At 36.5% G+C, this 16,086-nt stretch overlaps 1 protein-coding gene across 1 annotated transcript in view; it reads left to right on the forward strand.

Annotated features, from left to right (window-relative positions):
- Positions 1–16,086, forward strand: part of MAGI2 (membrane associated guanylate kinase, WW and PDZ domain containing 2) — a 1,576,038-nt gene that overhangs the window by 1,334,190 nt on the left and 225,762 nt on the right. The window contains exon 10 of the mRNA XM_012650290.1: positions 10,379–11,017. Within this exon, the coding sequence (XP_012505744.1) occupies positions 10,379–11,017 (639 nt within the window). The remainder of the gene's footprint in view (positions 1–10,378; positions 11,018–16,086) is intronic.

The following is a 16,086-nucleotide window of genomic DNA, read 5'->3' on the forward strand; positions in this document are numbered from 1 at the left end:
ATCTAAACGTGTGGATCTGTTTACATATATATTTACATAGACAAATATTTAGTAATGATAGCTAGAGGAAGGGGGCAATTTAAAATCTTTGATGATGATTCTCTGCTAACTTATTCCAGTCAGTCTCAATAGGCTATAATAATGGTAACATTGGAAACAGCAGGGATTAGATTGGTTTTCACTGTGCCATTTGTCTGTTGTGTCTGAGAATAAAATAATCTTCCATTGTCTGCAGTGAAATTGCTTCATATTTTCCTGAAACTCCAACACTATTATTGTTATTACTATTATTATAGTGACATTATTCATCCCCATAAGAATCGATGCACAGTGTCAAACATAGAGATGGTGGTGGTGAGGGCTACACCCCATGGAGGAAGTCCTAGATGTCTGATATTATAAGGTACCATATTGTTTTTCCCTTTCTCTCCACATAAATCAGTGAGATAATAACTATCTTTCTCTGAATTCCAAAATTTCAGCGCAGCCAAGACGTTTTTTTTTCCCTTTTGCCATGTGTTTGAGGGATTTTTAATTGGCAATCCTTGGTGTATATGGCCCAATGAGCGGGCTGACTCCTTGATACTTGTATAAAATATTGCTCTCTCAGAAACTGAAATTGGAGATTAAAGAGTCCAAGTTTCAACAGTCAAAGTCTGTCGGTAAAGATTCACATCTGCCAAATCTGTTTCTCCCTTAAGTTAGAAAGGCTGTCTCGTCAGACCTTGGACCCATGTATATGCAATGTACAGTCACATTTTTAGCACGGCACATTTGTTCTTTCTGCCAGCCATTTTATGAAGCTCAGCAACTTAATGCTGCACCACTTCTAAAATCCATATGGGAGAAATATTCTGGCAGCCCTCATTTCAGCAAGGCAGCAGGGGCCCTGTAATTTCACACAAATGAAGGGAGTGAAGGAGTAGATCAACATAATCAAATGTATTGCACTACCAGTTAAGGCTTGTTGATTGGCTTGCAATGGAAGCACTAGTCTAGATGCTTTCCAGAAATGCCGCATAGGGTGATAGAGACCTAGGGACCAGAGCTTCTCAGACTGAGCAGCTCCACCAATAGATATCCTCCCACCCCCAGTCTGGATACCCAAGACTAGTACCCAGCTCACAAGAAAGCAACAGTACCTTTTCTCAAAAGCAATTCAAGGAAACAGCTTCATAGAATGTTATCTGAAATCTTGAAATAGGGATTTTTCTCCCCTCTTCTCTATCAATTTCATGGTATCAAAAACTAAATTCTACTTTCCTCTGACTTAAAAACACTGCTCTACTAGTCTTAAAAGTGTGTGTAGGTACATAGGTCAGATAGCAAACACACACACACACAATGACAAAAACTTTCAACCATTTGGCAGGAGGCAGCAGTTTGAAATGAAATGGATGTATCGATCCTTTCTCTCTCTCTCTCTCTCTCTCTTTCTCTCTCTCTTACTCTCTCTCTCTGTCTCTCTCTCTCTCTCTCTCTCTCTCTTGCTTTCTTTCTCTTTGTTATTCATTTTTCTTGCTCAGACAGAAATGCAGGCAATTGACAGTTGCGGATAGAGTAGAGTAAACTGTTGGTAAGCAAGTCCAGAGGCAGTTCCCAGCTCCACCCCTTTCAGCTGTCCCAGACATTTCAGGGGAGGTTTTATGGCCACTTGATACACTGTGTTGGAGTAAAATCAGAATATGGTGATAGGTAACGTGTTGGCCTCTAGGAGCCATTTATGTAAAAAAGAATCATGTGTATTCAGGAATATAGTTACGCCATTTGAAAATAAGCATGTATGTTGCTTAATGTCTACATAAAATGATGCCTCTTTCTTACAAGATACTTCTGCAACTTGAATTTTTTGGAGGGTGGTGGTTATGTGTAGTCGAGCCCACAGGTATGTTCATGACACATAAGAGAGCACAGGGAAATGCTACGACACATTTTTATCCTGCTCTCATAAACTTTCAGGGTATTTTTTTAAAAAAAGCTTTTGTTTTTATTTTCTTCTAGTAACCTAGTTTCAGTTTATATGATCCCCCTGATAAAATATTTGACATTTTTTGTTTAAAATTCATTACATTATTTTAGAGAAATGGCAGAGTCACTGACCATTTTATGCTGCTGAATTCCCAAAGTAAGGAAGCTATTTAGAAAGTCTCTGCACTTTAGAGCTTTGCAAGAAAGTCTTTTGTGCTTTCTTTTTGTGGCTTTACTTATAGTTTTTAATCTGAAGTATTGTTTCATCTTTGCTAGATCAGCAAATAATCAGTGCCTTTAGATTCTCTTAGAATGTATTTTCTGTCTCCTTTTCAACAAAGTAAGATGCAAGTATTTAAATATATCTTACCACTCAATGCCAAACACAAAGGAAATGTAAATAGATCATGGGGCTACTTCACATCTGGCAGGGAGTAATTGTTGGATGTGTGCTGATTAAGCATAAATTATTTTTTAAACCAAGCTTTTAATTAGGCATCTGCACTGGGTCATACAGATGAAATTATAAAATGTAATTAAAGAAGTCTTTCATTCTTTTGAGAAATAAGTGGCTACTCCATCATCTTGGTATCCTGCTACCTGACAGAGTGTTGCAGTCACCTACCTGTTTGCACCACTGAAATTTCCCAATGAGTTCAATAGGACAGCTTTCCACATTCTCACCAGATGCAGGAACTCTTAAAGCTGCACCTTAGAAATTATCTCTTCTGACTTCTGCATTTTACATGAAAAGAAATTAGACCAAGAAAGGTTAAATAGCTTGCCCAAAATCACACAGTTATTGAAATAATTTATATTAGAGGCTATGTTTCATGATAGTTACAAGTTTTGTGGGTTACAGTGCTCTGTCGTCCCCACCTCAGCATTCTCCAAACCCTCTTCCAAGCAGCATATTTTGGAAGACTGCAGAAAATGGACCGAGTTACTACAGTGCATTCTCCTGTTTGCAATTATCTGCTTCACTGCCTCCCTCCATTAACTTAGCTAATCAAAAGAATATTGCAGTTCATCTCTCAATTTTCACACTCAGGAATTAAACGTATTTTACCCAACATTCTGACTGATGATGATTTGAGAGACACAAAGAGTCCTCAAGCGAAACTATGTCCCAGACTGTTTGAAAGTCTTCACATTTATATTGAAGTCTTGGATTCAATTCCTGAATCTGACCTAATTGTCAATGTGATTTTAGAGAGGTTACTTAACCTCTTCTAAGTCTAGTTTCCCCATGTATAAAGTACAGGTAACAATAGCTATCTCATGTGGATTTTATAAGGATTAGGTAAGATGGAATTTGTAAATGCCGGATAAATATTAAGTATATTAAATGGTAGTCACTATGGTCAGAGACATTCTAGGTGCTGCTAATGTGGTTAAATGGATGGAAGAATTGTGCTGTCAGGAAGAGTTAACACACAGGAAGAAGTAATTAACGAACATTCAGCAAAAGGAGGCGATCATAAAAGTGGTCAAAAAGTGAAGCTGGCTTCAGAGGGTGACTAGGAGTTTGTTAGTGGGAACAAAGCAAGGCGGGAAGCAGGAACAAGAGCACGGAGGCTCGAAAGAAGATAGTATGTGTGGGGTGTGTCCCAAAGGTTAGGCCAGCTGAAGCATAGAGCAGGGAAGAGGACAGAAATGGTGAAAATGTGGACTGAGAGCCTCATATGCCATCCTAGAGAGTTTGGACTCAACTGCATCTCTGTGAGCAGGCATTGAAGGATGTCAGGTAGAAAGGACGTCAGAGTGCATGATATGGAAGATGAGTTGACAGAAGCAGGTGGAAAGCAGTATCCAGTACTTTGCAGCCAATGACACTAATACCCTTGATGTGCAGAATATTCACACTCTCCTGATCCCTAAGCCAAGCTTGATCAGAAAAGGATGTTTGTTAGCAATGTCCCAGGTACTCCTAGAGGTCAATATGGGGGCAGGCTAGGGAGCCCCATGATCCCACAAGCTCACTTAGTCATGAAATATGCTGGGCTTCCCTTTGCTCTTTCCCCTCTGTGACATCAAGAAGCCCAGCTAAGAGACCATTGCAGAAGTTCATAGAATAGATGGTAAGGACCTGACCTCAGGTGGTGGTGGTAGAAAAAGAAAGTAAAGAACCAACTGAAGAGCTAGCTAAGAGCTAGAATCAAAGGGTCTTTGTCTTAGCATTTTAGAATGAAGAAAATATCATAGAGATTGTCTGGTCCAATCTTTCTTTTTTATAACGTGATGTGGGCTCATGGTAGTAATTGAATATATGTAAATATTTGCTGAATAAATTAATGAATAAATGAGGAATAAGACCCAGAAATGTGTTGATACTACTAGTTATTGGCATACCTGGTATAAGAACATAAAACTCGTAACTTCTAGATCAGTGCTCTCTCCATTCTGTGTAATGTATAGAAAATTATTAAGACATTGTCTGAACCTTATTTTAGTCCTATAGCTTGATTCACTTCATTGTCATTCACTATGTCACTTACTATGCAGCCATAAAAATTAATAAATTAAAGTTCTTCTGATGCAAGAATTGTATCCTCTTATACCTTGCATACCAAAGTATTTGTTTTTGCATTTCTGCATAATTTGATGGGCATGTGCAATAATGCTATCTGCAAGACAGTTGTGTGAAGTCAATGGAATCACAGTAAGCTCCAGAAGCCCCAAGGTAGAATTCTCCTCCAATTGATGGCTGTTTTTACAACTTTCATTCTAAGGAAACCATTTGGAAATTTTAGAAACTGTTTCAAATTGTTCTAAAGGAGATCCAACTTCATTTCTGTTGTTCTATCTGACATACCGTAATGTTTCACTTTGGAGAATAAATTTTATCAAGAGCAGTTATTTTCAATTTAATTGAGGTGGTGAGTAGCACATCCCCAAAAGTACATGTCAGAATTTATTATGTGTTTGTGGGGTTGTGGAATAGAGTTAAAATGGATGTGCAATATTATAATAAAAGTGCAGATTATAATAAAATTATGTACTATTATTAAAAACACAAACTAACATAAGGTTCAGGAAATAAAGCTCGATCAAATCTTATTAGCTAAGAACAAACTCAAAAAATGCTAACTTTTAAATGTAGAGTGCATGTAATTGGTAGGATAGAAGTAGTCAGTGAGATATTTTTTCTTTTTATCAAAAATCTGTATGACTTGGCAAAAACAGAAGTTAGAAACACTAAACAGGAGGCAGTAAATTTAGCTATGAAATCTTTTCCAGTTTTCCCCTGACTAAATCTTTCTATGCTTTATTCAGTGAGAATCTATCCTAAATACCTAAAAAATTTTCCACAAAGTAATGATACTCTGTATATATTATAGAGGAAACTTGGAACAGGTGGAATTCCCACAAGGGGATAAAGTCTGAGACACATTCTTGCAAGTCACAAACATAAAATAGGAGTGATTTCAGAAGGACTTATGGAAGATATCTTTGAAGAGGTGAGGAAAGAAATGAATTAGTTGGGTTGGAGTTATTCATAGAAAGGAAGTGCACTTGAGGGTAGAAGAACAGCAGAATTCAACTAAAAGGCAAGTAGCAAGTTGTAAGTTGTGAGTAAAGATACCAGCTTCACAAGAATGGCAACACTGGGTAGTGAAGACAAGGATAAAGACTTTGGAAAGATTGTTGGTAAAGAGTGTTAAACAGTAGGTCTAGAGACTGAGTGGTTTGAACTTAATAGAGTAGACTATAAGATAGGAGTTGAGTAGGAAGTAAATTATTCCAGTCTGGTCCAAGGTGGTGGTTAAGCAATGCAGACAGCAAGTGGTGAGAGATGCTGAAAAGGAAGATTCTGTAGGCTACAGTGACTCAAAGAATGTGGGAGCAGAGGGAAGAGGTACAAAAATAACTCAAATTTAAACAATGCTTTATAAAGAGTGCCCTATTTTATCCAAAATGATGAGGCATCCATGAGGTATCCAATGCTGTATTTTGATTCCCATGACTAAGAAAGAAACAAATTATCTTAGAACATTTTCTCATATAGGACCTACTTCATCGACCTCCCTCTCCCTGACTTGCACTTTGAAGTCCCACATTGGGAATCAGGTCATTGTGAGACCAGATCTATGGGTATACCTAACTCATCACTCACACCTAATCTGACCAGTAGGCCTGAGGTCAGTAGCCCTAAAACTGTCTAACCTACATGTGGCCTAAAGTGAATGGCCATTTAGGAAACAATAAACCTTTCAGACAATATAATAATGAAAATATGTGCTTAGCTTTCAAAAGAAATGCATCATCTTATTTTTCTGGAGAACCTTAATTTGGTAAAATTAAGAGTATTTTCATAAGGATAATATCATTTTCACAGTAGCCCTGCAAAAGAGGAAATGGAGGAGATGTTTTAATTCCCGTTTTATAAAAGAAGAAATTGAGAGATGGAGAAATCAAGTGACTCTTCCAATTTTCCCTCATAAATAGGCCAACAGGTTAGATATGGCTAGAGCCAATTTTCCTGATGACGTCCCTTTCTGTGCTCTTAAACCCAGTCTATCCCAGGACTTGGCTTGGCCCTATCACGTGACATATACCAGGTGTCTCATATTTTTATTTCACAACATGTAAATGACATTCATACAGCACAGCCTGTAAATATCCTACCCAATCAGTTCTACCTGAACAAGCAAATGTTTGCTTACATTTCCGTCTGCGACAGTTTTTGGCATGACACATTATCTAGGCATCGATATATTTTTTAAAATGGGTGTTTGAGCACTGTCAAGTTGTTAGTTTTATTTTGGGATAACTGACCACTCATCTTTTACATTCACAAAGCTTCTGTGTATCTTCATAAAGATATTATTGCAAGATTCTTTATCACTTGCTTGCTTGATGACTTGAAAAATTGCTCTGAGTGGAAAATATCCATAAATTTTAAAAGACAGTCTTACTAAGAACCACAGTAGCCCTCACTCTGTTTCTAAATAGCAAGATCACATTAAAACTCAAAAACAGATAACATTAATCACTATGATTCAAATCACTACTTTTTAGACATGGCAGGGAACCTTGAGAGCTTTGAACATTACCCTTAGTTCTCTTTTCCTATGAAATTGCGGCAGAACAGAGGGAAGGATAAAGCATGCTTGGGGACTGGGGGGTTAACAGTAACTGAAGTTCGGGAGAGGCTTAGAGAAAAGTGGCATTTGTTACCTTACTGCTTTCCACTTGCCCATTCAGAAACCCATCATTTCCGCAATCATATTCAAGTCATCCTAGACTGTAACTGTGGTGGGAATATCTTAATAGGACTGTCCTGATTTTATAGAAGGATATAACCAAGGACAGATAATAATTACTGAAATAGCAATCATCTTTTGCATAACAATTTACAGCTTACAAACTCTTTCACCTGTATGATCTCGTTTGTTATTTCCCAGAGAACAGTAAGTTGCTATTTTTATTGTTCCTCATTACTTCGGAAGAATATGAGTCACAGAAGATTTAAGCTAGTTTTTGGAAGTCACAAAGCTAGTAAGTATTGGGGCTGAAACTCAGACCAAAATCTTTTGACTTGATATCCCATACAATATCTACTATCTCATGCAGCCTCCCAGACCTACAGAGATTATTGGATCAAGAATGAAAGTGGACATCAAAAATAGTCAATATAAGAAAAAAGACTCAGATTCGCTGACACTGACTAGGAAGATTGGGGATATGATATGTACCCAAGAGAAAACACAAATGGCCAATAAACCTATGAAAAGATGCTCTCCCTCACTAGCAGTCTGGGAAAAGCAAATCAAAACTATGATCACACCCATTAGATTAGTGAAAATTAAGTCTGAGAATACCAAGTATTGTCTCAGAGGGGGAATAATGAAAATTCTGATACACTACTGAAAGGAATGTAAATTGTTATGACCTATTTTTTCAGCCATTTGCCATTATGTAACAAAGTTGAAGATGCACATGGCCTATGCCTTACAATTCCGTGCCAAGGTACATACCTCAAAAACACTCTCCCCCATGTGCATAAGGACCATGGAAAGAGGTTCTAGGCATTTATCTTTAGTAGTCAAAAATTTGCAAGAACTCCAGAGTCCATTAATAGGAGAATGGATAAATGTTAACAGTAATGCAGCCATCCAATAGATACAATATGACAATGAAAATTAATGAACTAGAGGCACAAGTATCAAAATATATTCACAAACATATTTTGAGAAAAATTACAGAATATTAAAATGTATGCCATTTACAAAAGGCTTAAAATATATAAAACACTTTATATGGATTACTATTATTTAGTAATTAAATAGTATTGAGATATATTGTTTTTGTGGGTACCTATATAACACATGAAATATAACATGCATGTAAATAACAAGCCTCAGATTCAGAACAATGGTTACCTTTGGAAAGCACAGTGAAAGAACACAGGTGATGTGAGAGGTGCTAGTCCAGGGAGTTTCAACTAATAGGAGTAATGTTCTAATCATTAAATCGGATGGTGGTACACAGGGTTTTGTTATTCTTTCAACATTTTAAGTGTGTAAATAAAAAAAGTAGAAGAAACAGGAAGAAAAAAGCAGTCTATCTGAATCAGACACTTCTCTGGGACACTGAGATGACCAGAATCAATTGAAAATGATGCCCAAAGCATCCCCAGCTGCCACAATCTAATGAGGAATCACAATAGCCAAGAGGGAGGGGACAGCCATTCCAATTCAGTTCTGAGTCCTGGTCCAATGTTCCAGCCATCACTTCGGCACTCTCTCCCATAGACGTAATGAGAGAGTGAAGTTCCATCTGACAGGCTGTGACATATTCTAGAGCCAGACCTAGCCTGGATCTCTGAAAATGTCTGTTTCGTCTTTCTGTCTATATCTTTAGCACTTTCAAACAATTCTCCAGCATTTGGGAAGAATGAGCATTAATGAAGGCAGTGTTGTTGAGGGTACTTTACTTAGGATTATTTTATTCATGGAATTATTTATTTTTAAGTGCATTTAATGAAGAAATCATCTTATATCATATACCTACAAAATACCAGAAAAGTATTTAACTCAAAGTTCAACTCTGCTTTTCATTTTTGGTGTTTGCAATTTTGATGGGCAAGGATGTCTCAGAATAAAATCCCTACCCATTTGCACTACCCATTTCAGAATTATCCTGATAAATTGATGTCTGTTGAGTTACTTATTTGACAATCTGTGAAAACATGTCTTTTCAGCCCTCATATACTCTTCAGTATAGTCAGGCACAATCTCAATTTGCAAGTTCAATTTTCAAGTACTATATTTTGTGAAGATAAAAATATCAATCCATGATAGAACAGTTCTCTAAAAATAAAGTTGTTATTCATACATAACTGAAAAATTTTAAAACAATTATCTGAAACAACCATGATTTTCTACATTTGAAGGAGAAAAATTGTTTCTCTGAATATACTTTATAATGAATAATTTACATTCAGCATATTTCTAATATCAAAGTTAGCTTCTAACCAGTAGACTTCTACAAATCTGTGATAATTCATTGCAGAGAGAGGACATACCTTTATTGAAAATGATCAACAGAAATATCAATTTAAAATGAGAGTATGAGCCTATGGAAGCTTCTTATGTGAAGGCCAGGGACCCAAATCTCCTCCATTCTATTTTAATAATAATAATATTAATAATGGCCCACATTTATTGAGCACTCATGTATTATGCACTGTGCCAAGCACTTTCCTGTGTTACCTTATTTCGTCCTCTTTACAAATGAGAAACTGTGGCTCAAAGCAGGTAAGTAACTTGCCCAATATCCCATATCTGTTAAGTAGCAGAACCAGGGTATCAACCCAGCTCCCTGATCCCAAAACTTGTGCTCTTAACCTTTGCTTGCATATACATGGAAGTTTTGTATTTACACCTGCTACAGATGGAAAAAAATAAATGGGCAAATATTTTTCTCTTCCATAAAAAAGAAAAAAGGTAATTGGCAATTGACTCATTCAACTTATACCAAAAAGCCCATATATCAGGGCTTTCTTTTTCATCTCAAACTCATGACCACCACTTCTCAATAGTTTGAAATTTCTATTAACTGAATTGCACTGAAGATGGAAATGAAGATGAAAAAGAAGCATCGAACATGTGCTTCTTCAAGGTACAAATTCTTCTAGCCTTTTTTCTGAATGTGAAGTTGTTTCTGAACTTTAAGAATAACCAAACAGCATTTTTTCCAGCACTTGATAATTATATTTGTTGGCAGACCTGTTGTAACCTTGAGTCACCTACAGTGAATTTAAGTATTATTCTAATTGATTTTCTCACTGCTTACTGAGAAACAGAGCACCTCTGTCACTAGTCTCATAAATAATTCCATTTCTCGATGTCAGTGTTAATTGAACTTACCTCATGTTGTCAATCTCTTTCTTTTTTCCTTGCAGGTGATGTCATTGTCTATATTAATGAAGTTTGTGTCCTTGGGCACACTCATGCAGATGTTGTCAAACTTTTCCAGTCTGTTCCTATTGGTCAGAGTGTCAACCTGGTGTTGTGTCGTGGCTACCCTTTGCCCTTTGATCCTGAAGATCCTGCTAACAGCGTGGTGCCACCCCTTGCAATAATGGAGAGGCCACCCCCAGTGATGGTCAATGGAAGACATAATTATGAAACATATTTGGAATACATTTCTCGGACCTCACAGTCGGTTCCAGATATAACAGATCGGCCGCCTCATTCTTTGCACTCCATGCCAGCTGATGGTCAGCTAGATGGCACGTATCCACCACCCGTCCATGATGACAATGTGTCTATGGCTTCTTCTGGGGCCACCCAAGCTGAACTCATGACCCTAACCATTGTGAAAGGTGCCCAGGGCTTTGGCTTCACCATTGCCGACAGTCCCACAGGACAGCGGGTGAAACAAATACTTGACATTCAGGGATGCCCTGGCCTGTGTGAAGGTGACCTCATTGTTGAGATCAACCAGCAGAATGTACAGAACCTGAGCCATACAGAAGTAGTGGATATACTTAAGGACTGTCCCATTGGAAGTGAGACTTCTTTGATTATCCATCGAGGAGGTAAGACAAACTGTGGCTCAGCAATAACATATGTTGGTAAAATAGTAGGGCCCTTTAATAATATTGTCAAAATGAAGGTTTCTCTGGAATTGAATGAAATCATACTTTTAAAAGTAAAGGTAAAAGAGTAAGAGAGAAAACCATGAGTACAGGACGCTGTGCTTTTTAATTTGGAGAATGTATCTTTTCCTATTTTATATTAAACACAATAATAATAGTTTCTCAGTCTTACAAACATATTGATATGAACTTAGAGGGTTAAAGATTGAATCCCCAACGATGAATGTGTTTTATTTCAAAAGCTCATTAGTGCGTCAGTTGGAGAGAACTCAAACTGGTTTCCCATTGATTTAATTAAGAAACGTGCTTTTCCGAAGGAAGCAATGCTTGAAATTGTACTCAGGATTCCAGGCTGGTGGGTGGAAGTTGGTTCAACCCTTACCAAGCCCAGGCATAGTCTTGATAATCCCCATAAGGACCACTGGGAGCTGTGCTGCTATAGGAAAATCTTTTCAGAGTTTGGGGTAGGGTTGTTCAGGACACTTCTTCCACTACTACAGGGGCTGCTCTGGCAACAGTTACCCATAGGGCCTCCCATGATCTGGTAAGAAAGTAAAGGAACACAGTGAGGGCTGAAGGCCTGAAGTTCTGGGCTGAGTGTTCTGGGTGAAGTATGGCAATGGGACCAGTGAGGAGTGTGGGGAGGCTCTGAGCCCTAGATGTTTCTTCTCCTCTGCCTTCCCTATGGGGAAGAGAATGGGGACAAGCAGAGGGCCCCTCCTTGACTTCTCTGCCACTTGTTCTTGATGACCAGTGAAACTAGGGAGAGGGAGACAAGGAGCCATAGACAAAGGGATACCCAAAAACAGAATGTAAAAGGAAAGGTTCAGGCCATGTCCCGGTTTTCCCACCTACCAATTTGGGGAATTAGGACACTTAAAGTCCATGAGCCTCAGCTCTCTCATCTGCTATAGTTGAATAATAACAAAATGGTATTGTTCCTAGTATTCAGTGGCCCACAATAGGTGTTCACTAAGTGCACGTTGAGTCTAAATTAACACAGAAGCTACAGCAGGGATGGATCGGGAGGATCAGTACAGTGAGGAACTCATGTGCGAAGAATATACCTGTGGCAAATAAGTGATTTCCTGTTCGAAGCACTCAAAACGGCATGAAAACCCTGTCCATTTGAAATACAAGGAAAGCAGTCGAAGCCGAAAGAAAGAAGCACCTTTTATGATTTATTTGGCCTTCTCTGCAGGTATTTCCCCTTCAAGGAGATATTGCGTTGTTGATTTCTTGTTTAGGAATGGACAAAAATACCAGACATTTATGAGCAACACTCTACAAAATATTATATTCCTACATTAAAAGGGGAAATTAACATGATAGGAAAACAATCTTAAATTTGACCTTCTTATGGCATTGTTACAAAATAGCACTTGAATTTTGATAATTAAATGTTGACAATGTATTTTAATTTCTCCTGTTGCTTGTTTCAGATTAAAACAAATATTGCTAATTAAATAGCCCTATCTTCATAATGTTCAATTAAAAATCAAATATTTGGAATAGGTCCTTGATATTAAAAGGTATAACTGAAAACCACTGTGCAGTATCCACTGTATGATTCATGGAAAAACAAATTCAGACACATTTTATATATAATGGCTTCTTCTAAAAGCATGGCATAGCAGGAGAAAAGTACTTTGAAATCTTCTATTTATATGATTGTAATTTGTACCTTTCTGAAAATGTTATTGTGTACCTGCTATCAGCTAGGCTACCCAGTTCTCACTCATCCTCCTCCCTGCCCTGCCCCATTTAATCCTCCGGTAATCAAAGTTTTGTTTGCATTTTGTTTGTGTTTGGGGGTTAGGGACTTGCTTTTATTTTCTGGCTAGTGTAGAATTGCAGAATGTAGTACCCTGTGATGCTTCTAAGCACTTCCAGTTGAAAACCTCTTGAGTTTCCCCGAACTCCCACACTTTGCAGTCATCTTTCTGAAATTAATAGGAACTAGCATCATGCTTTTGTGATGAAATTCACTTTGATTATCTTATTATAGGTGACTCAGAAGTGCTTCTGACATCATTCAGTTAAGCATAGATCTTCAAGAGCAGAGTAGCAGGCCTGGGTCCTTATATCAGGACTGTAGTTGTTTGTTGTCAATTATTTACCAGGATTTTTTATTTATAAAGTGACAGTATACATGGTTTAATTGTTTTAAGCAAATAATGTCAGAAGGTATACAATGAAAGTAATTTCATGTCCTATCCTAGACTTGCAGTCCTTTTTCCAAGAGGCAAACGTTTTGTATGTCTACTCCCAGAAAGTCTTTAGACTACCAGCACACGTATGTGAATATATATAGTATATATGTTTAATAAAGATGGGATGATATCATACACACATATCTCTTTAAAATATCTTGGTTATTAGGGTGGAGTAATTAATTTTTTATGTACCTCGTGTGTATAATTTACATACTGTAGAATTCACAAACATAAGTGTATACTTTAATAAATTTAGCTAAAATGATATAATTCTGTAACGATCACCATAATCCTTAGAACATTCACCATCCCAAATTCCCTCATGCCCATTTGCCACCCATCCCTGCTCCTACCCCTAACCCCAGGTAACCCCTAATCTGCTTTCTGAGTAGTTTTGCCTTTCTAGAGTTTTTAAATAAGTGGAATCATACAGTATATATTAATAGTATTTTACTTAGCATAATGCTGTTGAGAGTTATCCATGTTGGTGCATGTATGAGTGGTTTGTTTCTTTTATGCCTGAGTAGTATTCCATTGTGTGGATATACTAACTTTTATTGTCCATTCATTAATACATGGACATTTGAGTTGTTTTCAGTTTTGGGCATTGATGAATAATGTCATTATGAACATTTGAATATAAGTGTTCGTGTGTGCATGTTTCATTTTTCTTGGGTAGACACCTAGGAGAAGTATGACTCAGTTTTATGAAGAGTGTATATTTAAATTGTTAAGAAATTGTCAGAATGTTTTCCAAAATGGCTATACCATTTTATATTCCTACCAACAAAGTATAAGGTTTCCAGTTTCTGCCCATTGTTGCCCACACTTGGTATAATCGGTCTTTTTTATTACAATCACTGTAGTGAGTGGGTAGTAACACCTTTTTGTGGGTTGAATTTACATTTCTCTAATCTTTTCACATTTACCATATTTTCATGTGTTTATTAGCATTTATATATCTTCTTTGGTAACATGTCTATTCAAATATTTTGCCTATTTGTATATTGGGCTACTTGTCTTCTTATTAAGTTGTAAAAGTTCTTCGTATATTCAGAGTACAAGACCTCTGTAAGATATATGTTTTGCAAATATTTTCTCGATGTCTGTAGCTTGTCTTTTCATTTTCTTAATGTCACCTTTGAAGCACACAAGTTTTTAATTTCCATAAAGTACAATTTATCAGTTTTTTCCCCTATATGGATCATTATTTTAGTGTTATATCTAAGAAATCTTTCCCTAACCCAAGGTCACAGAGTTTTTCCTATGTTTTCTTCTCACAATTGTACAGTCTTAGCTCTCATATTTAGTCTACAAACCATCTTAAGATAATTTTTTGTGTATAGTGTGAAGGGTCTAAATTCATTTTTTGCATATGTATATTCAATTGTGCTAGCACCATTTGTTAAAAAAAAAAACTATCCTTTTCCCTTGAATTGCCTCAGCACTTCTGTCAAAAATGAATCAGCAGAAATGTGAAGTTTTATTTCTAGACTCCCTATTCTGTTCCATTGATCTATATGTCTATTCTTATGTTAATATCATGCTTTCTAGATTACTTTAGCTTTATGTTAAGTCTTGAAATCAGAGAGTGTGAGTCCTCCAACTTTTTTTTCTCTTTTTTCAAAATGATTTCGGCTGCTCTGTGTCTTTTGTATTTTTATAGAAATACTAGGATTGGATTTTAAATTATTCTGTTACATAAAAGGCCAACTGATATTCTGGTTTTGCATTGATTCTATAGAACAATTTGTGTAGAATTGCCAAATTAACATTGAACCTTTTAATTCATAAATGTGGTATATCTCTTCATTTATTTGGATCTTTAATTTCTCTCAGTAATGGTTTGTAGTTTTCAATGTACAGATCTTTCACTTATTTTGTGAAACTTGTTTCTGGCAATTATATTCTTTTTGATGTTATTGTGAATGGAATTGTTTTCTTAATGTCATTTTCAGATTGTTCATTGTTAATATATAGGAATACATTTGTTTTTATTTTTGATCTTGTATACTGCAACTTTATAAAACTCACTTTTTAGTGAATCTGGAGGCTTTTTATAGATTCCGTAATATTTTCTACATAGTTATTATGTCATCTGGTAATAAAGACAGTTTTATTTCCGCCTTTCCAATTTGTATGCCTTTGATTTCTTTTCTTTACTTCATAACAACAGCTAGAATTTCCATCATGATGTTGAATAGAAGAGATATGAGCAGACATCCTTGTCTTATTACCAATTTTAGGGAGAAAGCATTATTTTTACACCATTAAGTATGATTTTAAGTGTGGGATTTTTATATGCCCTTTATCAGGTTGAGATATTTCTCTTCTGTTCTTACTTTGCTAAAAATTTTAATAATCAATGGTTCTTGAGTTTCATCAAATGTTTTTCTGCATCTGTTAAGATTATCATGTAGTGTTTGTCCTTTGTTCTATTAATAATGGTATATTACATGACATGATTTTTAGATATTGAACTAATTTTACATTCCTGGTATAACACCAGTTTATCATGGTATGTAATTCTTTTTTGTATGTTGCTAGATTCTATCTGCTTATATTTTGTTAAGAATTTCTTAACTTGTTTTGGGAGAGGGGAGATCGTTCTGTCGTTTTCTTTTCATGTGATTTCTTCTTCTGGTTCAGGTGACGGAATAATAGGTGGCCTCACAAAATGAGTTGGAAAGTGTTTCCTCCCCATCTATTTTCTGAAAGAGTTTGTGTAGCATTGATATTATTTCTTCCTTAAAAGTTTGATAAAATTTACCAATGAAATCATCTCAGCGTGAC

The sequence above is a fragment of the Propithecus coquereli genome, unplaced genomic scaffold, assembly GCF_000956105.1.
Source record: "Propithecus coquereli isolate 6110/MARCELLA unplaced genomic scaffold, Pcoq_1.0 Scaffold32, whole genome shotgun sequence".
NCBI classification, from domain to species: Eukaryota; Metazoa; Chordata; class Mammalia; order Primates; family Indriidae; genus Propithecus; species Propithecus coquereli.